At 40.8% G+C, this 23,359-nt stretch overlaps 1 protein-coding gene across 1 annotated transcript; it reads left to right on the top strand.

The window, feature by feature from the left end:
- Positions 1 to 761: 761 nt before the first annotated feature.
- Positions 762 to 8,854, top strand: LOC138210024 (protein FAM240B-like). Its single transcript, XM_069168922.1, has 3 exons — positions 762 to 831; positions 928 to 1,052; positions 8,631 to 8,854. The coding sequence occupies exons 2-3, from the start codon at positions 931 to 933 to the stop codon at positions 8,752 to 8,754; spliced, it is 246 nt and encodes an 81-aa protein (XP_069025023.1). The 5' UTR covers positions 762 to 831; positions 928 to 930; the 3' UTR covers positions 8,755 to 8,854.
- The last annotated feature ends 14,505 nt before the right edge of the window (positions 8,855 to 23,359 follow it).

Genomic DNA, 23,359 nt, shown 5'->3' with positions numbered 1-23,359 from the left:
CAAACTGAAAAAAAAAGTACTTTTATTTTGCCCATGAAACCCTTTGCCTTTTCCCTCAGTGATATGTAAACTTTAACCACCTGGTAAAATTAAATTTTAATTGTTCAACACACCTTAAATATAAACACCAAGAGATCCTTTGAAGCACCTTTTCTGCATCAAATGTCACGATCAGCATTTTACATTTTGTCATTTTTCAAGAAACTACACATAGTAGCTGAAATGAGGCTCATCCACACACCATTACAACTCTGCTTATACCTATAGACCTATTTTATGTTGTGTATTTATTCCATTTACATATATACATAATGATGAGTACTTCATAAGTGAACAAAAACAGTAAGAACCGAAAGAAAAAGAATAAAACAAGATTAAGGAAATATAATATTAAATACAGAAAGAAAAGTGGAAAAGTACAAGTGAAGTGGAAAAAGAGGAGGTTAAAGAAATGAAGAGAGGAAAGAAGAGGAGCAAAGGAGGAGATAGAGATATGATAGAATAGAGGTGGAGAGCAGGGGGAGGAGCTAAAAGAGGAGATAAAGGAGCAGGTGGAGAGAGAGGAGCACAAGAACCGAGAAGAAATGTAAAGAGAAGAAACGCAAAGAAAAGAAGAAAAGAAAAGAAAAGAAGAAAAGAAAAAATAAGAAGAAAAGAAAAGAAAAGAAAAGAAAAGAAAAGAAAAGAAAAGAAAAGAAAAGAAAAGAAAAGAAAAGAAAAGAAAAGAAAAGATGATTATGAGGAATCTCTGAGACCGAACAGCACACAGAAAGGACACAGAGAGGAGAGAGAACGAGATCAAATACAAGAGGAAGAGAAACAGAATCTGCAGTAAGTACAAAGAAAAAAAAAAAGAATTATTGTTGTGAAGGCTGAAAAGCATCGCGTTCCTCGAACGTATGAAAAGTGTGTGATTCCTGCTGCCAGGCGATGAATGCAGCTCGAATCCACGACAAACACAAGCTGAGGTCGTTCTGGGAGCAGAAGATCGTGGAGCAGGGAGAGCAGATGGACGAGGAGGAGACCCGCAGGAGGAGCAGCGCTCTGGGACGGTCAGACAGTTTTTACATTGGAAGACAGGTGTCCACCAGCCAAATGTGGGACGTAGAGGACGTTTAGGAGGGACGATGGGAGAGGGACTCTGAAGTTTAGATTTATTCATTCATAAAAATAAACACACAGAAGACAGTGCAGGTTACAGATTTTTTTTTTTTTTGCATGTGACTTAATACAACAAGGCAAGGCACGTTCATTTATATAACACATAAAGGTCATTCAAAGGGCTTCACATAAAACCATTAAAAGCATCAAAACATCAGGCGAAAGAAAAGAACATTTAAAAACAGTTATTAAAACATTAAAAACAGTAATTTTAACAAGCTAAAAATAGAATAAAAGTTACAGTGCAGTTTAAGAAATAAAATACAGTAGTAAAATGCAGAAATACAGTAAATTGATCAACATCCTTACATCTGGTTCAATGAAAGGCAGCAAACAGAAAAGTCTTCAGTCTTGATTTAAAGGATCTGAGAGTCTCAGCAGACCTGCAGCTTTCTGGGACTTTGTTCCAGATATGTGGAACATAGAAACTGAACGCTGCTTCTCCATGTTTAGTTGTGACTGTGAACAGAAAGGAGAGCAGCAGACGACCTGAGGGGTCGGGATGGTTCATAAAGGAGCAGCAGATCACAAATAAACCGTTCAGAGCTTTATAGACCAGCAGCAGGATGTTGAAGTGGATTCTGTGTTGGACAGGAAGCTGGTGTAAAGACCTCAGAACTGGAGGGATGTGGTCCAGTTTCTTGGTCTCAGTGAGGACTCGAGCTGCAGCGCTCTGAATCAGCAGCAGCGCTCTGACTGACTTTTTACAGAGACCCTTAAACACACCGTTACAGTAGTCCAGTCTACTGAAGATGAATGCACGGACAAGATTTTCCAAATCCTGTTGAGACATAAGTCCTCCAATCCTCGATATGTTCTTCAGGCGATAGCAGGCTGATTTTGTAATTGTCTAATTTGTCTGTTCAGATTGAGGTCTGAATCCATGACGACAGACTTCTGACTTGGTTTGTTGTTTTTAACATCAGTGACTGACTTTCAATCAGTCCAAAAACAATGACTTCTGTTTTATATTTGTTTAATTGAAGAAACTTCTGGCACATCCAGTTGTTGATTTGTTCAATGCATTTACAACCCTTGTCTGGGATTATAGTCCGCTGGCGATATAGTTATGTAGATTTGTGTTTCGTCTGCATAATTATGAAAACACACTTTGTTGTTTTCCATAATCTGTAGATGTTGAACAGAAGAGGCCCCAGAATTGAACCTTGGGGAACACCACATGTCCTTTTAGTGCGCTCTGATGTGTGATTAGCTGCAGACACAAAGTCTTCTCGGTCCTTCAAGTAGGATTCAAACCAATGAAGTGCCAGAAAGTCCCACCCAGATTTCTGGTCTGTCTAGTTGTCTGTCAACAACAGACATGAGCACCAGCGTGCCGTCCAAACACCATCAGATTCAATTTATTCAGACTTGAACTTAGAACTTAGAACTGCAGCATTTAATTTAATATAAATTTTAGATGTGTCAGCACATCTGTCTTCATATCCGTTACTTTCGTCCGACCACATTACTTTTTCTTTGCAATCTACGAGCTCCAGCTTCGTCCCACAGTGTGCTGACTGGTACGACCGGGAGACATGAACAGTGACCGGTACGACGGGAGACATGAACAGTGACCGGTACGATGGGAGACATGAACAGTGACCGGTACGACGGGAGACATGAACAGTGACCGGTACGACGGGAGACATGAACAGTGACCGGTACGACGGGAGACATGAACAGTGACCGGTACGACGGGAGACATGAACAGTGACCGGTACGACGGGAGACATGAACAGTGACCGGTACGACGGGAGACATGAACAGTGACCGGTACGACGGGAGACATGAACAGTGACCGGTACGACGGGAGACATGAACAGTGACCGGTACGACGGGAGACATGAACAGTGACCGGTACGACGGGAGACATGAACAGTGACCGGTACGACGGGAGACATGAACAGTGACCGGTACGACGGGAGACATGAACAGTGACCGGTACGATGAACAGTGACCGGTACGACGGGAGACATGAACAGTGACCAGTACGATGAACAGTGACCGGTACGATGGGAGACATGAACAGTGACCGGTACGATGGGAGACATGAACAGTGACCGGTACGATGGGAGACATGAACAGTGACCGGTACGATGAACAGTGACCGGTACGACGGGAGACATGAACAGTGACCGGTACGATGAACAGTGACCGGTACGATGAACAGTGACCGGTACGACGGGAGACATGAACAGTGACCGGTACGACGGTAGACATGAACAGTGACCGGTACGATGAACAGTGACCGGTACGACGGGAGACATGAACAGTGACCAGTACGACGGTAGACATGAACAGTGACTTTTTGATCGACACATTTCATGTGAGACTTACATGTCGATTCAGGCCGTAAAATTGAAAAATACGTTTAGCAAAAACTCTCTGAGAATCACCTTCTACCAGTTCCACCGGTTATAAGTAGTTTCCAGTCTTTGTCGCGGCTGCATCTTCTTTTCTTTGAGGTAGTTTTCATCATATTCTGCTGACATTTGTGCAGCTTGTGACTTTTTGATTCGTTATATTCCACGTTGGTCGTAACGGTGACAGACCAACCTGAACTTCACCTGCAAGCGCAGTTTGATTGACATCAGTCACAGAAGCATCATGACAGCCCTCCCTGCTTTATATATGTGGGACATTGTGTCAATAGGTGGGACATCGTGACAATATGTGGGACATCGTGTCAATAGGTGGGACATCGTGTCAATAGGTGGGACATCGTGTCAATAAGTGGGACATCGTGTCAATAGGTGGGAAACGGAAAAAGGAAGGAAAATGCTGTGCAGTCGCACAAAGCGAGACACCTGGTCACCCAATTTTAAGTGTCTGTTACAAGTTTGTAGTTTCCAGAGCAAAGACTTGTTTACAATCCCAGCAAACTCTAAGATGGTTGTTAGACATGTAGAAGTAGCTGCTCACTTTAATGTTTGCTCATCGTCTGAGGGGCGGACCAATGAGCGAGCCGTGTCGGTGGTTCAGTGCGATGATAAGGAAGTGACATACAGTGAGTATTACCATTACTGAAGTATTACCATTACTGAAGTATTATTATTACTGAAGTATTATTATTACTGAAGTATTACCATTACTGAAGTATTATTATTACGGAAGTATTATTATTACTGAAGTATTACCATTACTGAAGTATTATTATTACTGAAGTATTATTATTACTGAAGTATTACCATTACTGAAGTATTATTATTACGGAAGTATTATTATTACTGAAGTATTACCATTACTGAAGTATTATTATTACTGAAGTATTATTATTACTGAAGTATTACCATTACTGAAGTATTATTATTACTGAAGTATTACCATTACTGAAGTATTATTATTACTGAAGTATTATTACTGAAGTATTACCATTACTGAAGTATTACCATTACTGAAGTATTACATTACTAAAGTATTACCATTACTGAAGTATCACATGACTGAAGTATTACCATTACTGAAGTATTACCACGACCCTTTGGGCTGCAGTTGACCCTGATTTGCACACGGATCCTGGTCAAACCAAGATCAATACAACCAGTTTTGTGTTCTGGCCATTAAAGAAAACTACTTTAAAAGCATTTTACGAGAGTAAATCAAAACGTTCCGGGACTAGTGCTCGTGCGTGTGCACGGAGCGAAGCACGGCGACGTGCACGGAGCAGCAGAAAGATCAAACCCTGATGAGGAACTGGAACAGAGTTGATCAGCATCAGTTCCTGAGTTCCACCGTGTTTGTGAGCAGCGGATCGATGCGTCAGATTTACTATCAAACTCTGGAAATCATCAACGGAGACTCTTCGGATGCTTCAGGAGGTCCGAGACCACGAAGACACGATTGGTCTCCCTGAGACGTCTCTCTGTTCCCCAGAAATGTTTCACAAACTTTGATGTTCGCTCTCTGATCAAGTTTCAGGAGTGAAAACCATCACAGACGCAGCAGAACGCTGCTCAAACACCAGTGGACCTCAGGAACTGAGGACGATTGGACCAGTTCCTCATCAGGGTTTGATCTTCCTGTCTCGGAACTTATTGATTTACCCTCGTAGTATTTGTTTATTTCAGTCTTCAAGCATCTCTGTCTCCAACAAAAATCCCCCACATAATTTCTGACTGTGTTTTTAACACTGTGTTGGAGAAGCCAGTTGTTCAGGTCACAGTTGAGGTGGTGAATGTTTCCCTCAGAAGGTCCCAGTGGAACTCGGTGTTGACAGTCTTTCTCTGGGGGACGAATTCACGGTTGCACAACCCCACCAACGTCAAAGAAAACCCACCTGGTGTCTCCTGACCTGACGTGCCTTCTTCGGTCTCGGACAGTGAAGCTCCGCCCCTCTTTGAAACGTGATGTCATCAGAACACCTCGCCCGACTCATCACTTCATCGCTGGAGACTTTCTGAAGACTTTCAAAGGTCAAGGAACGGCCTTGGAACTTTTTCTACTCCCCACACAGCCGTGCAATACTAATATAAAATAATATGTGTTCCTGTCTTCAGTTTGTGTCGAAGTTTTAATGAGATGATGATTCAACATTCAACAGGATGATCATGTTTGTTAGTTTGCCCTTCAAAGTAAAGTGTTTGTGTTATTTAGCCTCGTCTAACTGATGTAAAGTTAGAAGATGAGTTCAGGTTTAGGTTAAATACTAAATATGCAAGTTTAATATTCAAACCTCAAAGTATTTATGGATACAGTATTATATCAGAAGGGAAATATCTTTCATGTTTTATGCATTATTTTAGCAAAACTGATCAAAAACTCCCCCTGATATATTTGGTGTCTTTGGAAACTTTATAAACGTTATTAAAATTTAAAATAAAGTTCTGGGGTTTGATGAAGAGCACACGTTTGATAGAAGGATGAAGTGCAGGGTTCAGCAGAGTCACAGAGGAAAAGAACATTCAAAATAAACCTTCCTTTGTGTCATAACTTGATTAGTTTAGAAAATGCTTCAGTTATGTTTACAGCTCGTCTGTCTGTCATCACATAGTAGCCTGAGAATGTTGATTAGAGCCGGCTCGGCTATAGGTTCGAATCCCGGAGATCAGTGTGGATATCTGAGGACGGACGAGCACAACGCTGCAGATTAACGGACACGAGACGGACCGCGCTGACAGACGAGTGTGAGCTAACACAGACACAACAATATTAATCCTGCAGCCTCACACACACACACACACACACACACACACACACACACACACACACACACACACACACACACACACACACACACACACAATTCCTTTCCCGAAACACAACTATCCCTGACAGCGTCGACTGAAGATCGAGTTTCACTGGATGTGTGCATGATTAATTTAAGCCCAGGAGTTACGGCCTCTGAAGCTCCTCACACATCCGACACACAGCCACATATAAATGACTTTATTCTTCTTTGGAGACACTTTACAAAATCACTGCCTGTCTTCTGCAGGGGAACAGCTGGAGGTGATTTGTGGCTTAAAATTATTTGGTGCATCATGAAAATCCTTCATTTGACATACATCATTGTTTCAGCAGCATTAAAATAACAATATTTTTTGTGTAAAGTGGGTCTTAATAGAGAAATATAGCTCAAAGGATTTGTGTAAGCTGGGTCTGAAGACAACATTTACAAGTGAAACATTTTACAAACTGTGCTGCTGTTTGAGAGGAATTTAAATGTCTGACATGCTTCAGTCGATTGTGAGAACCTATTAGGGTACTTTTCAGTCTGTCTCTACCAAGGTAAAACTAAAAGATGGATTGCTATATCACATAGGTTACTATATGTAGACATATTCATTAGTGATCTCCAAACGCTGCCTGTTTGTTTCCGTGAAGCTGTCGTCCTCGCTGCTGCAGCTTGTCATGAAGCCTTTCAGTGTTTCCCAGCAAAAGTAGAAAAGGAAAAGATCTGTGATCACTTGTAAACTCTAAAATCATTGCAGAAACCCCTTGTAGGCTATAATTATATATCATGTTAATGATTTAACAGGTCCGTTTTTCTGGTTCACTATTCTTACTCATAAACAAAAATCAAGTTCCTGTGTTTTGGTTACGACTTTTCACTTGTTGGACCTCAGACTGTCTATAACAACCGATGGCTGTTATCCAAAGGAAACTAGGTGTAGAAGCACAGAGCTGGCAGCACCACACACACACACACACACACACACACACACACACACACACACACACACACACACACACACAGAGCGAGCTTCAGCAGCCGTCACGCTCACTTGCTGTGACCAATGTGGTGATTTCTGAAAATCTCACTCAGCACCATCATCAGGTCAAAACCTTTTTTATTTTTGGTCCGGTGACGCTGACTTTGCAGGCATGTCCAGACCCCGCTCCACCACCGCTCCACCTCTGCTCCACCACCGCTCCACCCCCCTTCACCCCCGCTCCACCCCCACTCCACCCCCACCCCACCCGCCCGCAGAATCCACTTGTGACTAAAGCAAATCTCAGAGAGGATAAGTTGTCATTATTGCGGCCCACTTCCTGCTGAGTTAAGCTCAGTGTTTCCATCACGACCCGACCGGTTCGGGTCACATTATTTAATTGTTGCAGTGCTGAGCTCTGCTGCTGTGGATTAATGAACAACCTGAGAAGGATGTCTGAACAAACATGAAAATGAACAGAAAGATAAACCCAGAGGAGCCTTTGGTGAAACAGCTTCATGCAGCCTGTGTTTTATATCAATAAGCAGCTTTATGGCTGTAAATCTCTCCTGCTTTCTGTTCAGTTCAGTGTCAGAGAGACGCAGGAGATTTTTTTCTGGTAGCAAAAAAATAAGAAGAGCAGGCAGAGATGTTCAGGTGAAGATTGAATGGAGGAAAGAAAACAACCAAAACTAACAAACCTGCTGTACAAAACGGCAAAATATGGAAGCAGCTGGTCAGATACAAACACAGAGGCGCATTCATTTGTATTTCTTATTCAGTGGACATGTGCTGAGTAGGCGGCTTTCCAATGTGAACCAAGATGCACTGAGGATGAATTATATACACACATTATGAACACACTGACGAGGTGCTGAGAGTTTTTTCTGCACTGAGCGCTGAACTTGTCCAATCACAGTGAAGGAGGGTCGGGACAAACGCAGTTAACCACCAACACTGGTCACTGATTGGTCCGCCGCTCAGAAGGACCAGACCGCGTTCACAGAGAAGAAAACAGCCAGCCTCGCCAATGAGCGCCATTGTGTGCACATTTTAAACATTTTATCCGACCTACAGCTTCGTTTCCTGATTATCTATCTCATATTCTCAGATGAATTTGTCGCACCATCGTTCCATTTTTACCTGAATTGCTACTTTGCGTGATATTTTCTAAAACTGTTTTGGATTCATAACATACACAATGTTGATGTCAATGCTAATCCTTTTATTTTATTTTATTTTATTTGAAGTAGAGCTGTTTTCATTCTGAACACCAGCTGACTCTTTTCCTCCTCGTTTGTTCTCCGTCTCCAGACTCAGGCAGCAGTGGGTGGTCCGGCTGGATCAGAGGAATCGGTTCCAGCAGAGTTTCTTTGATGAGAGAACGAGACGAGCTCAGAAAGCTCAGCAGAGCTTCAGAAAGTTGGAGTCGCCCTGAAATCAGCAGATCAACCAGGAGAAGGTGATAAAAACTCTTCCACCCATCAGCCTCCGGCGAAGAGCCGCTGCCTCGGGAAGAGAAGAAAATTGTGCATTTATCGTGATTAAAGTTACATGACAACATGTATATTTAGAAAATATTCAAAAAAATAAATCCAGTAAGAATTCAATGAAATATCTCGCCTTTTTGATTCATAGCAAGTATTATTAAAATGTTTTTGTTGGTGTTGATGGTTAAAGAATCACTTTATTGCTGCCTGGTGCCAGAGGCAGTGGGTCATACAATATGTTTTTCTTACCTCATATCATGGAATCATTGCTCTATAGTGAATAAACTCATTCACTTTTGGGGATTTCCATCCTTTTAATGACGGCATGAAAACATAAAAATCGAAAAACTCATGAACATTTCTAACAGAATCAACACACAGATGCAACTTCACTGTGTAACTTAAAGAAAATTACAAGTACTGTACCTCAGTATGATATGAAGGTACATAACTCGAGTATTTTCCGTTTACAGTTCTTTATACTTCTCCTCTTATATATCAGAGGCAATTCATTAATGCATTTCACTTCATATTTATTTATCACTGGGACTTTGAATGTATGATACTGGTGATGTTATGTCGCTGTTTAGACTTGCTGAGATTGGAGTTATGCATTTATGTGAAGTTATCGATTCAAATATCAAAGTTGTAACATTTCCTGCAACAAAACAGACAGAAGTTAACTTGAGGTACTGATTTTTCAAAGACTTGTAAAGACACTATAACTTTTTTGTATAATATCTTTACAATGATGAAAATCTTTCAGGAGCCCGAAGCCTCCACACGTCACCACTGAAAACACCTGAATTTATAACGAGGACTTTCACTTTGTGTATTCAAAGAACTTTTACGAAGATAAAATCTGGAATACAAAACTAACTAAAACGGAGCATTTTTAACGTTTTTTAAGGAAACTAATTAAAACGGTTAATTTTTGAGTATCTTCCAACTCTGTCAACATTATTGTATAATTTGTAATAGGGACAAGAAAAACTGCAGCATAATAAAGTAATGTCAGAATACACTCTAACATGCATTATACAAATATATTTTGTTGGTACGTTTCTATACAACAAAATGACTCATCTGTATTAGACAGTGTGACAAAGAAAGCTTTTGATTTTGATTTTGTTTTTTTTATATTTTGAGATAAAACAAGAAAACAATCAACGTCCATTTTTCCTGCCAACGAAGAAATTAAAACCATAAAATCTTGACCCAGAGTAACACAGTCCAACTGAACCAATGTTTAATATCACTGAGAGGTTAAATGATCCAAAATATCATCATCTCATTACAATTGTAAGATCTGAAATTGAAGTGTGGGCTATCTGATCTCATGTATATTTAAAAACAAACAGGTTTGCTGCGAAGTTCAATCTCAATCGTTCAATCTTTAAGTGCATTAAAATCCTCCACACCCTGAATTAATGAGACTATCCTATTGTTTTAGTATGTTGCATGTCGGCCTTTCCTTTTGATGACAGATTGAACAGGGATCCCACCAGTCTTCCACAAATCTGCTCTGCCATGCGTCATGTGATTCCTTTCAGCTGCTCTTTGCTGGAGGAGTTTTGTTGCACCGCCTTCCAATTTCAAACAACCCAGAGGTGATCTGTTGGATTCATGTCAGATAAGAGACTTCTTGGCCAGATTTAGTTTTTTTACTTCTTTTTTTTTTTTTTATCTTTAAAACTCTTGCACTCTCCAGCAGTGTGTTTGGGATCATTGGCATCCTGGAGAATTCCTCTCCTGCCAAGCTTCTTGAAACTGGGAATCATCTTTTTATTTAGTATTTGGGAACACAAGCTTGCATTCATAGTGCCACTATAAATAGACTGCACACACACACACACACACACACACACACACACACACACACACACACACACACACACACACACACACACACACACACACACACACACACACACAAGGGAACATCTTGGAGTTCAGTGTCTTGCCCAAGGACACTTGGGCACATGGACTGGACTCGTTCTACATCAAACACGGTCGTCACCATCTGATTCCACCTGATTTATTTTGGTTTCATTCGACCGAACAAAGTGCTGCCTGCGTGCATCAGGCTTCTTTTCAAATTCTTTGGCAAAGTTTCATCTGGAGCGTCTGTAGACGTTGGCTTCATGCCGTGTCCATCGCTCTAAAACATCATCTTTTATCTTTTGTGCCAAGTCAGAAGCACGTTTTCATCTCTTTTAATGCAGAATTGTGTCGTTAGAAATGATTAATGCACGTATTGTGTGTCATTTTTCATGGACAACCACTGTTTCTGTTATTTCCTTTACATGTGAACTACTGCTGCAGCTGTGTTTCAGCTTATGTTCAACAGCCACTGATGTGCTTGTACCCAGTGTGCAAAATCCCTGGTGGCAGGTGGTGGAAGGGGGGGGGGGGTTGCTGTCCATGGTGTGCACACACATGAACCAGGCTAGTATCATTATCATGTAGGTAACTCCTATGCACTGCCGAAGAGAGCTCACAGGACACTCGCCTCACCGACACCCTCATTTTTCAGAAATAGACCCGCCGGTCTACTGCAGCAAAACGTGAAATAGCCACGCCTTGGCCTGTCTAGGCGTTACAGTAAAGTACTTTTTTCACAGTATCAGGGGGCAGGACTTTGGTTTTGGGGCATCAGTCATGGACTACCATGCAGGATGATGTCCGAATCCAGGAGGTGACCACGTTTTTGTTGAGTTGTTTTTTTGTGTTTTAGCTATAAGTTTCATTTTCTTGTAAATCACATGGCTCCAGCATTCATTTTTGTCCACTACAGGAAAACGTGTAACTGTCACGCCTAGACAGGCCAAAGCGTGGCTATTTCACGTTTTGCTGTAGTGGACCGGCATGTCTATTTCACGTTTTACCAGGTTGGAAGGTAAGTGCACCTTGCTATGCATAGTCTTTGCAGGTTTATGTTCTGTGGTGTTCTCTACAGTTTCTGGCTTCTAAACTGCTCCACAGCTTTCCTATCTGGTTCCCATAGCGATTTAGATTCGCTGTGTGCTTCATGTTCGCCGTACAAAATCAAGGCCTCCTGCTCTCTGCCAAAAGTGCTTATCAAGAGCTATGAGCTTCTGGACTATGTTTGACTCCCTGAAGCGCTTGGCTTGACTGCCAACCACCAATTCATAAAAGCGATGCTTGTTTATTTTCCGGCTGCCGTCTGTCAGCTCCACGGTCTGATGAGACACGCTTTAGCCTTCATCATTGATTTCCCACCAGATGTCTTCATGGCTGTGAAAACGTTGATGCATTTTGCCTCTCAACATAAGAGGAGACGTTTTAAAATGGAGAGCGAGTGCAGAGATCTTAGAGCTTTTGCTTTCTTCTCGCCACTGGAGACGCATCTGATGGTGAAAGTTTGACCAATATCTCATATTTGTATGTTGAGCTCATCCACTACTTCTATCATTTCTAGTTGCTGATGGAGTGAGTGGAGTTTAAAAAGATAACTCAGTGATTAGTGAGTCCCTTCTTGAAGAGCTTCTCTGACTAGTTGTAATCAGTGTACCAGGCAGTGACATTAAAGGCGTTTTTCTGTCACAAGGAAAGCCAGTTGGCAATTAATAATTACTGTTATTATTATAATAATAATTATTATAATGACTGCAGCCCCATCGGTGGCGATGCTTTTAAGATGCATGCTGAAGAACTCTCCATCTATCTCGGCTTTATGTGGACTCACCACCACAAGTCAAATCTCGAAGTTCCACGATGACCAGGAAAACATGAGCTACATGACGTCAGGCAGAGAACAGGCCATTTTAGTTTTGCTGTGTTTGGTTGCTTTTATATCGGCTTTAGCATGTTTTTATTTGCATTATGTGTTTTTTAGCATGCAGTGTTTAATTTGCATGTTTTATAATCTACATGTGTAGCAGGCATGTTCATGGCCACGGCTCAAGTCTTTAATCACTGATCTGGTGCACCGGCACAAGTTCTTCTTTGTTTGAAGGACAGCTGAAGACACCGATCATCAGAGCTGGCACGGCAGTCGTAGGTGGGCGGGACTCCCCCCCCACAGCCAATCAGTGGAGCGAGTGAATATAAAGGAGGAGGGTTTTAGATTTTAGAAACATTTTAGCTATAATTCTTTGATTGTTGTGTCTTAAAGCAGCTCTCTGACCACTGAAACCACATCTTGCATCAATGATTAGCTGGAGACGCCTGTGAGCTGTGCTTTCATCAGCCTCTGTTTGCATTTCTATCGTATTGGTGACAACCTTGCAGTGCATTTTGAAATATGGCCGACTATTTCTGCACAGTCATGGTCAGATTTGTGTATATTGCCTCCTTATCGACTTGAGTACAGTTAAGCTCCTGCAATGTCATGAGGGTGATGATGTTTTTGTGTTTTATTCCTTTGCTTTGCCACAGTGTTGTTGTTCAGAATGAAACTGTTGTTTTCTTGAGTGAGTCGGTCTGTGAATCGATAACGCTGTTTGGGAGGGCTGAACTTGTTCCGCTGACCTTGTGTGGGCTCGGCTGTCTCTGTGTTTATGTTTTGTTTTTTTATTTCTGTGGCCTTCCTCCTTGCATCAGGACCACTAACTTCACCATTGATCTATTTTTTCTGCGAGGTGCATACACAGCTCCTTTCACAACCACAAAGTTCTTTCTTACCCACCAAACAGACAAACTTTTCAGCCTGGATGTCGACCCAGAGGTTGTAGTTTTTCTATTTGTCCACTGAGAGGAGCTCTTAGTCTCAACTTGACCTGGTTATTGGGAGTCACTGTGTGGAGGAAGAACCTGTCTGTGTGTCTCCAATAGGATTTTGGCTTATTTGGATTCAGCTTTTTTTGTTAATAATAAAAGTAAATAAAAAACATAGTTTTCCCTTTATATTTCTGACATGATGCACATTGAGTCCATATTTTTAACCGAGTGGAACCCTGATGTTGAAGCAGAAAAACATCCACAGCCTTCAAGGTGGTATGGGTTAAGTTTGAAGTATGAACTTTAAACAGGTCTCAAGTGTTCAGTCAAGGTCCTCACAAATATAGAGACACACACACACACACACACACACACACACACACACACACACACACAACACAACACAATGTCTTCAGCAAGAATTAATTGAGCAGATTTTGTTTAGTTGTGTGTGTGTGTGTGTGTGTGTGTTGTGTGTGTGTGTGTGTGTGTGTTGTGTGTGTGTGTGTGTGTGTGTGTGTGTGTGTGTGTGTGTGTGTGTGTGTGTGTGTGTGTGTGTGTGTGTGTGTGTGTGTAATTGAAGGAAAGATGCTGCAGCTACAACAATCTCTTTCTAATGAAACCTTCACACACAACAAACAATTTTCTCAGCAGGAATCCAAAAGTGTTAACATGTGCCACCAACCAGACACGCTTCACACACGCAAACATCATGTCACCAACACTGATCTGAAGTCAGTGCATCAGAGGACTTCGCAGACACTAGACAAGGAGAGTCTGTTGTGTAAATATCAATACATTTAATGTTATCTACACTCAGTTTATGATGCTGGATAACTCAGAGACCAAATAAAAAGACAGACTACTTTTTGGTTTTACATGGACGTGATTGATATAATATTTCAAACACATGTTCTTTCTCAGGTAAACATTAAAAAGTGGACGGAACAGTCTTTAATAGACAAATATGAGAAAGCATCACTTTATTATCTCCTAATGATCCTAAAAGAGTCGTATAATATTAGACATTCTCTGCAAATTTGTTGGACTTGGAAATGTTTTAATATCTGCTATATATGTGTTTTATGATTTTTATCTGAGTGAATAATGTTGATGTCACTGGTCAGACTGTGTTATTTAAATGTCCTTTTAATCTTATTGTATACTATAATTATGTCAAGGTTGAAGGACTCTAACATGTTGACACTCTTATACTTCCTATTTTACGTAATAGATATTATCCACGCATATAATTATTTTTTCTAACAATCAAATAGTGTCATTTCAAAGGTTTCATAGAGTGTAAAATGAACATAATATTCACGAGGACATCTTTTGTTCACATTGTGAGATACAGACTGAATATATTGTCGTTTCCTGGTTGAAGTAGTGTCAGTCATGTCAAAAAAAGAAATAGACAAAAGTGAGCTTTTCAAATATTTTTGTACTAAACTGAGTTACTTCGTTACTCCATTTACAACCTTTGACCCTTTTAATGACTTTTTAGTTCGTAAGTAAAAGTATTTTTACTTGAGTACAGTTTGTGGCTGCAGAGTATCTTGGTGAGAAGATGACACGGTTTGATGCCAACAACAACTAAGAAGATCATATCACAACAAACTAATACGACAAGACCACACATGCTCCATCAAAAACAGAGGCTTTAATAAAGTGAGAAAAATGTCACTTCTAAGATAAATAGATAGACGGACAGACAGACAGTTTATTCATCCCAACAGGGAAATTAGATTAAAAAAAAAGATCTGGATCTGAAGACTGAAAGCACGACCGAGACCAAAATGGATTACCGAAGAAAAATCAACCAATCAATAAATCAATAGATGAATGGAATAAAAAGTGCACTCATGAAAACACAGTCCAACAGAATGTGGAGAGAGCCGAGGCAGGAGAGGAAGGAGACAATCAACAGTCCAAGTCACGACCCACTGCCTCTGGATGGAGGTTTGTGAGCTGCAGCTCCTTCTCTGACCTGCAGGGATGTTGTGTCATGCTGCCACCTCAGCAGCATACAGCAGGACACCCACCACCACCATCATCTGAAACGTTGCACTGTCAGCGAGTCCAGGGTGTCCTGATGCTGCTGCAGTTCTTCTTGTGACCACCAGAGAGCAGCAACACACAGTGAAGAACTCCAACCAGACACCATTCTTTTTTATACTACATAGCCAAAAGTATGTGGACATCTTTGTCCACACTGGATTTGACTCTGTTTCTTCTGGTTTGTTACATCCAGAGAGGGAAAATCTCTGATAGTGTTGCTTCCAACATCACAGTTTGTGTTTGTCTCTTACTTGTTTCAATTTACGTTCATGCACAAAGCAAAGTAGACAAGACCTCTGAAGATCTCTGACCTCAAACTCATCTGACCCCTGTGAGAGAACGGGAGCATCAACTGACCTCACAAATACTGTGGCGTCTGAATGTGAGCAGATTCAACATCTTCAGGAAAGACTTGAAGCAGAGGAGTGGTAACGATGCGCCGAGGGATTCTCTTGGTATGTAGAGGAATACAATCACCTTCGGCAGTGGAAGAGGAGACGCTATAAACCAGAACAAATAGGCTTCCGGCCATGACTTTATTAGGGCCCGAGCACCGAGTGGTGTGAAAGCCCTGTTGTTCTTCAAGGAATTCTGGAACCCGCATCAGTCGTGGCGAAAATTAACATATTGTAGTGGTTTCGTGAGTGGGCGTGGCCAAATGGCTCACTAGCGCCCCCTAAACTGCAGTCCTGGTACCTAGTTTTACCTACATGCACGAAATTCGGTGGACATGTAGTATGTAGTATACCTACATATAAAAAAAAAGTCTTTTGGCACTAAGACCTAAACTTAACATGAAGTCTGCCATATTGAATTTTTGCCGATTCGTACATGTTGTGCTTTAATGAACTCCTGCAGAATTTTTCTTAACACCTTTGGGATTAAAAGTTGTAAAAAGATTTTGTTTTCGTCGATCGGTGTGTCTCGCCATGAAAGTGTAATAGCTTTAAATCTTATGTACATGGACCGACTGTCTCCAAACTTTACACGTATGATAACAGTCCGGCCCTGAAGACATCTGTATGGTAAAATGCGCTCATAGTCATAGCGCCCCTGCTTTAAACTGGAAATTCAACTTTTCATACTTTCACATGCTTCATTGAGCTGGTTGATCACATGAACCTAAAGTCGGGTCAGAATAGCCTTAACATGTTGATGAGGATATATTCAGGATTTTGCGTGACTTTTCGAAGGGCGTCACCGTGGCGATGCGTCAAAGTTTGATGTTTCGCCGTGACACAGGAACTTTATGTTTCAGGTGAAAGGATGCTTGAAACCTCATGAAACATGGCAAATACATCCGGCGTGGTGAGACGATATGTGTTTTGCGAGTGGGCGTGGCCAAATGGCTCGCTACCGCCCCCTAACTGGAGCATGGCACCCAGTTTCACCTGCACACACCAAATTCATTGGACATGTGTTTCTCTTGGCATCATGACCTCCACTAGCATATTTTGCTATAGTATGACTTTTTTAGATATTGTGGACGACATTCAGTAGTATGACTTGTTTTTCATAATTTGGACAAAATACTATAATATTACTTTTTTTCATATTTCATATGACTTTTATGTAATATTTTGCCCGAAATGCTATAGTATGACTTTTTTTCATTAAATAAAATAAACTAAAACAATGAAATTGAATTAAATTAAATACAATTTGAACTGTTTTAGTGGAGTCCCGAGTGGGTGTGACCAAATGGCTCACTAGCGCCCCCTAAACAGATGCCGCTACATTTACCTATAATGCATGAAATTCGGTGGACGGCCCGACCTGCTGGATCCCTGACGTGCAGCGTGCGAGGGCCCGCATATCACTGTTTGCAGTTTTAATTAGCTATTATTATTATAATACAATATACTAAATGTAAGATATTCTGAAATTCACTGACATTTTTCAACGTTTTACTCAAACCTTCAAATTGATATCATTTGTAAAAGAAACTATCGTATTCAATTATCTTCACTATTGGTCCCAGATGCATAAAACACGCTCTTTAACTGAGGAGGTGACTGGAAAGTAGCATTTTTTTTAATGCTTTAATATTCCATGATCCTACAGAACCTGTGGTTTGCTCACAGATTCATCAGTGAACGGATGATGTGAACTGATGCCGCCTGATGTGTCCTTGATGTTGCTGAGGTGTGGTGTCACTGGAAGGTAATGATGTCATTGTAAAAGACATGGTGAATAGATGGGACTGGACGTGACCTGCTAAATTTAAACACTGGCCTCGGCGCTGACGCAGAGAGCTGCCTGAGCCACAGCCACCACTGATGGAAGTACAGACGACAGAAACAGATTTTTCTGTGATTACAAATGATGATGATGACAGTCGTGATGGCGGGTGATGATGGTTTTGTCCTGCTGGGGCTGAGACCTGAAGCCTGTTACAAATTAACTCTGACCGTGTCGACTCACCTCGGAGAACAGCTGATCAGATCCAGCTCAGTCTAATGTAAGATAAGTATTAAGCATGTGGAGCTCTGACACTACAGTTTGGAACCTCCATTTTAATCCAGGAGGTCTACAACCCTGTTTCCCAAAAAATTTGGGACACTGTGTAAAATGTAAATAAAAACAAAATGCAATGTTTTGAAAAACATGTAAACTCATTATAATTTTGCTTCATCAGACCACAGGACAGTTTTCCACTTCGTCTCAGTCCATCTTAAATGAGAAAAAAGAGAAAAAGCAGCGACGCATTAAAATGTTTTCCATCATTTTATACAATATCATTAAATGCAACTAAATAAAACGAGGCTCATTGAAGAGCCTGTGCTGTTGTTCATGCTGAAAATCTAAATTTTTCCAAACTTGTGGGGAAGTGAATCATCTGAATATCGGATTGGACAGCTTGACTCTGCTTTGTGCTTCGGTAGTCATCGTCCAATCACATTTAGGTGTGAAGACAGGGTCAAAGGTCAACTTTAGATGCGGTTTTCTGCTTTGCACACAAAACCACGTCACTTTCTTCAGTGTCTTTTTAAAGTTCCTGTACATTTACTTTACATGTTACATTCTGAAAGTTGTTCATTGGGCAAGGCTGCACCCGGCAGCAGAAGCAGCAGTGTGGGTGATGCTCAGCAGGGGGCAGCGATGGCATGATTCAGAGAGAGACTGCTGGATCCTCACATTATCGCCTAATCTCCACCAGTTCCCAACGTAACAGGCGGACTCCCCTCCATGATGACTCTGTTTGCTCTGTGATTTTCGGGACTGAAGCTTCCAGCCGCTCATTATGAAGCCTGTTCACACACTAAGGCTCTCAAACACTAAAGCTCATTTAGCTAAAGTGCTCAGCAGTGACCCCAAATCCCCTAATTTCCCCTCCACACTGTTGGCACTCAGAAACTCAACACAGTTCACAACTGAGCCGTGAAGCTCAGACAACTACTGCAGTCTTTGCTCTGTTGAAGCTTTCATGCCACGACGGTGACGTCAGCAAAAACACAGTAAGAGCCCGAAATACGAAGAGACACAGACAACAACAAAGAGAAAATGAAGACATAAGAACAAATCCCAAGGAGCAATGTATGTTCTTTATTGTCAACAAAACTCCACTTCCATGAATGTGGTACGTCTGTCTCGACTGTTGCATCATCAGCTTGTTTTCACTCTCATGCAGCACATGTGGGTGGTCTGTGGATGCTGCGCCGTATCAGCAGATTGTAACACTGATGACAGGAGGGTACAATGTGCCAGCAGAAAACAAAGCAAGCAGGTCTGAATTAGCAGAAGGACCGGAGAGAGGGAGTCTACCGAGCAGAGAAACAGGTGTGCAAAGTGATGAGAAGTGTTCACAAACACCAGGGAGGTTTGAGTAATGGCTACTTCAGACTGTGAGGGGAAGGCAAACAGGATTTATGTACATTTAGTCTCCACAGCAACCCTGTTTATCTGGATTTGGACACACATACAATACTTCTTAGTCATCAAACTGTTGACTTACAATGTCTTGAAGTTAAAAATGTAATAAGTAAGGGAACTGATTTAATCTCTTCATCAAAATAATGTAACTTGTTGCATTTGATTACTTTATTGATGACTTTTAAAACTGTCTTCATTTTACAGCACAAACATCAAAACAAATCACAAGTATGTATGTTGTAACTGACTGCAGTAAAGGAGAAATATTCACACAATCTCAACTCAAGTCTACATTCAGTTCAACTCCCTGCTGAGTGATGATAAAACTCTCATCGAGGCTCAGTGCCGTTTACATGTTGACACTGGATTCTGCATGTTGCTTCGAACAATGTACATTGAATTGATTTGCAGATGGTCCAAATTCAAACATGAGACCTAAACACAAACACGGCTGAAAGTTTAATTCTGCCAGATGAAGGAAGCCTGTCCAGACGTATGAAGGGATGGATATTATTAACATACAAGCTTTTGTTTTACAAAAAATAATATATTTGGATGTAATCATCAACATTTTGAACAGTAAATGTGATTTAAATTTTTTTTTTCACAATCTATAATAGATAATTCCATTTATTTTGTAATTTAATTACTTAACTCAGTCAGATGATTTCTAATTCAGCTCTTGAAATTCAATTTCAGTTTGTCTTCCAATAATGTAATGCTGTCAGTGGAGGACTGTGTTGCACTGGTCCTCTCCATTAAGAAAAACAAATTAAACTAATTTCCAGAGAAAAAAAAAATCACATTACATTAAGGTCACCAAGGTAATTTTGTGATGCGTGCTGTCTGTCTGAAGAGTGAAGGGTGAAGTTCATCTGGAATCTGCACAAGAATCTAAATGTACTTTGTAGACTTTAAAAAGTCTTAAAGCAGCTATAATGGAGAGTTTTTCCACAACACTATAAAATAATGGTAAAAGGAGTCGATTGTGGTGATAAACTTGGTTCCAACAAAAAAGGTCAAGAGAAAAGTTCAAACTGAGCCAATTAGAAACCAGGATTTTAATTTCCATATTGTAGATTAACGGAAACAAAGACAGTGAGGATGGCAGTGAAAACACAAACATGCAGTAGCAAGCTGTTTGTCAGGCTCAACAGATAACGACAGTGGAGCCTGATAGACGTACAATTGGTCTGTTTTGGGCTCAGACGGAAGCTCATACATTCAGCTCCCGACAGCCCACTTATTGATCAGCGTCTGTGTTTCCAGCCTGCAGTCAGTCAGAGGAGTCTGCCTTCACCATCCGCTGTGTGACTGACAGTGAAACCACATCAACGTGTTACCCCCCCCCCCCCCCCACTCACCGGGGAAAACACTGCACAACGTCTGTATTAAGGGACTGTCCCTGTGTGTGCAGCATTTAAAGACTACAATGACCTCCAAGGACAAAATACATAGAAGAGAGAAGGCACACTGAGGGAAACATCAATGGATGCGTCCCAATTCACACACTTATATTTAGTACACTTATATTTGGTAAACTTACAGTGAGTACACTTATATTTGGTAAATGTATAGTGAATACTCTAATATTTGGTCTTATATTTGGTAAACATACAGAGTATTCTAATATTTGGTCTAATATTTGGTAAACATACAGTGAGTACTCTAATATTTGGTAAACATACAGTGAGTACTCTAATATTTGGTAAACATACAGTGAGTACTCTAATATTTGGTAAACATACAGTGAGTACTCTAATATTTGGTAAACATACAGTGAGTACTCTAATATTTGGTAAACATACAGTGAGTACTCTAATATTTGGTAAACGTACAGTGAATACTCTAATATTTCATAAACGTACAGTGAATACACTTACTAGTGTGGTGCATGCATTTTAACAGGGTAGTGTTGTCTCAAATCCATTGTGCACTTTTGTACCCTGTTTCACGCACACAACTTTGTGACAAATAAACCCTTTTGTGGACATATACAACTTGCATCGGTATAGTGCAGCGGTTGCAGCAGTTTAGAAACAGCTTGCTGGTTCCTCCCGCTGCACTTCGTAGCAGGATGGTGACCGTTTAGGGTAAAAACTAAAATCCCGATTTGACCCCATCCAGGTACTCGTAGTGAAGTACATACGTATGTAAATTGACACACAGCAAAGGTTTCGGTGAAAATCCATTGTGGAAAAAGTATTTAGCTCCTTTAATTAACATAAAATGCAGGATGTTTACATATAGATAAACATCTGCTATATTTAAGAACTCTTCAAACGACTTCATAAAAGGTTGGTGGAGCTGTTGAAACATGATCCTGACTACACACTCCTGTTTGTAAGATGTCAAAAGTCCAACTTACGAGGCTATGAGCCCCCTCACATATTGCAGACTGGATATAAGTGTTTTATTTAGCTTTATTTATGCAATTTTGAAAGTAAACTTCTTTGTACGTTGTATTTGTTCTGAGTCTGATAAGTACACACAGACCCTCCCATGCTTTTCACAGTACGCTTCGCTCCGGGCGAACAGCTCCCGTGTGAAAAGACCATCTTTGTTCAAGCTGTTTGGTTCCTTCCAGCTGCAGAGCTCAGAGTAGCCATGGATGTATCACAGGTCCCACAATGTACAACTTTATTTCTTTATTTCTTTGTCAAAGCAGAATGAGTTTGATAATTTAGTAAATTATTGAGAGCTTCAGAATTTCCCTGAGTAACAACAGTAGCCGTATGTTGAGTAAGTCATCTTTTCTAAGTGAATAATCAACCATGTTGGCTACCGAATCTGTTGATACCTCCAGGAGGAACATCTATTCACGAATCACTAAATTGTATAATGATTTAAAGTTTTCATGAGGATGCCGTGGGATTGAGAAACTGTTCTCCTTCAATAAAACATGCACGGCAACTACACTTTTATGTCTTTGGTAATTATGGTGTTTTTGTTTTTGGAGCATGTTGCCTTAAACATTTGTGCTTTATCTGTTTTTTCCTTCTCAGACGACAACATAGCGAACCCGACGCTGGACAATAAAATAGAACAAATGCTCCCAAAGGGAAAAATAACTAGTGGAGAAGTTCTTTAATATGCTGCAGCTGTGGTTCTAATAAAAGGAGAGGACTCCGCTGCCTGTCTGACAGCTAATTAACATTTTATCAAGCAGGAAATTAACGTGATGGTCGGTCCAGATATCACATCATCACTGACAGCATTTCATTGGTGGATTTCATTCAGTCCATTTTAATGAACACTGAACATTGAAACAGAGCAGAGCGGCTGTTTACTTCCTGTCCACACGGCAGTGCTATTTCTGTCACCTGATCTTAAGTTAGTTTGAGTGTTTTGACAATAAACTTTATTGAATAATATTTCCGTCATCACATATTTTTGTATTTTTGAGGCATGTTTGCTGTACTGTCTGTCTTTTCCCGTACGTTGTGGTAGTTCGTAGATGAAGGATGGCTGACTTAAATGCTACTAAGGTGCGGGTTGTGTAACCAAAGTAATGGAGAGGTTGGTAGTGTCGGATAATTATGCTCCAAATAGGCTGAACCCTAATCGAGAAAAATGATAAGAAATTCTTCACATTTATTGAGTAAAGGCTCAATATAACTAAACTATAAAGCAGTAGCACCATACGTAAAACCTGAGGCATGGCCTGTTAAATTAGGCTGCAACTCAGGCCTGGAACTTGCAGGTAAGAACATCGCTCCAACTTTTTTTTATTTCCTATATTAATTTTAAAATGTAATTTTCCTCCGCATTTCCCAAAATCACTGCAGGTCATTCTGGCTGAGAGAATCAGCTGTGTTGTTTCCTCTGCTGCAGTATGAGCATGCTGTTTGCTAATCTCCCTAAAATGAGCAGGGAGTGGATCTGACAGCTCTCTGTTCACTAACTGACAGCCAATTAGCCCAGTTTCCACACGGA

The sequence above is a fragment of the Embiotoca jacksoni genome, unplaced genomic scaffold (assembly GCF_022577435.1).
Source record: "Embiotoca jacksoni isolate LCO1_2020_lvr unplaced genomic scaffold, fEmbJac1.0.p SCAF_42, whole genome shotgun sequence".
NCBI classification, from domain to species: Eukaryota; Metazoa; Chordata; class Actinopteri; family Embiotocidae; genus Embiotoca; species Embiotoca jacksoni.
This window is presented reverse-complemented; position numbering and strand designations above follow the sequence as displayed.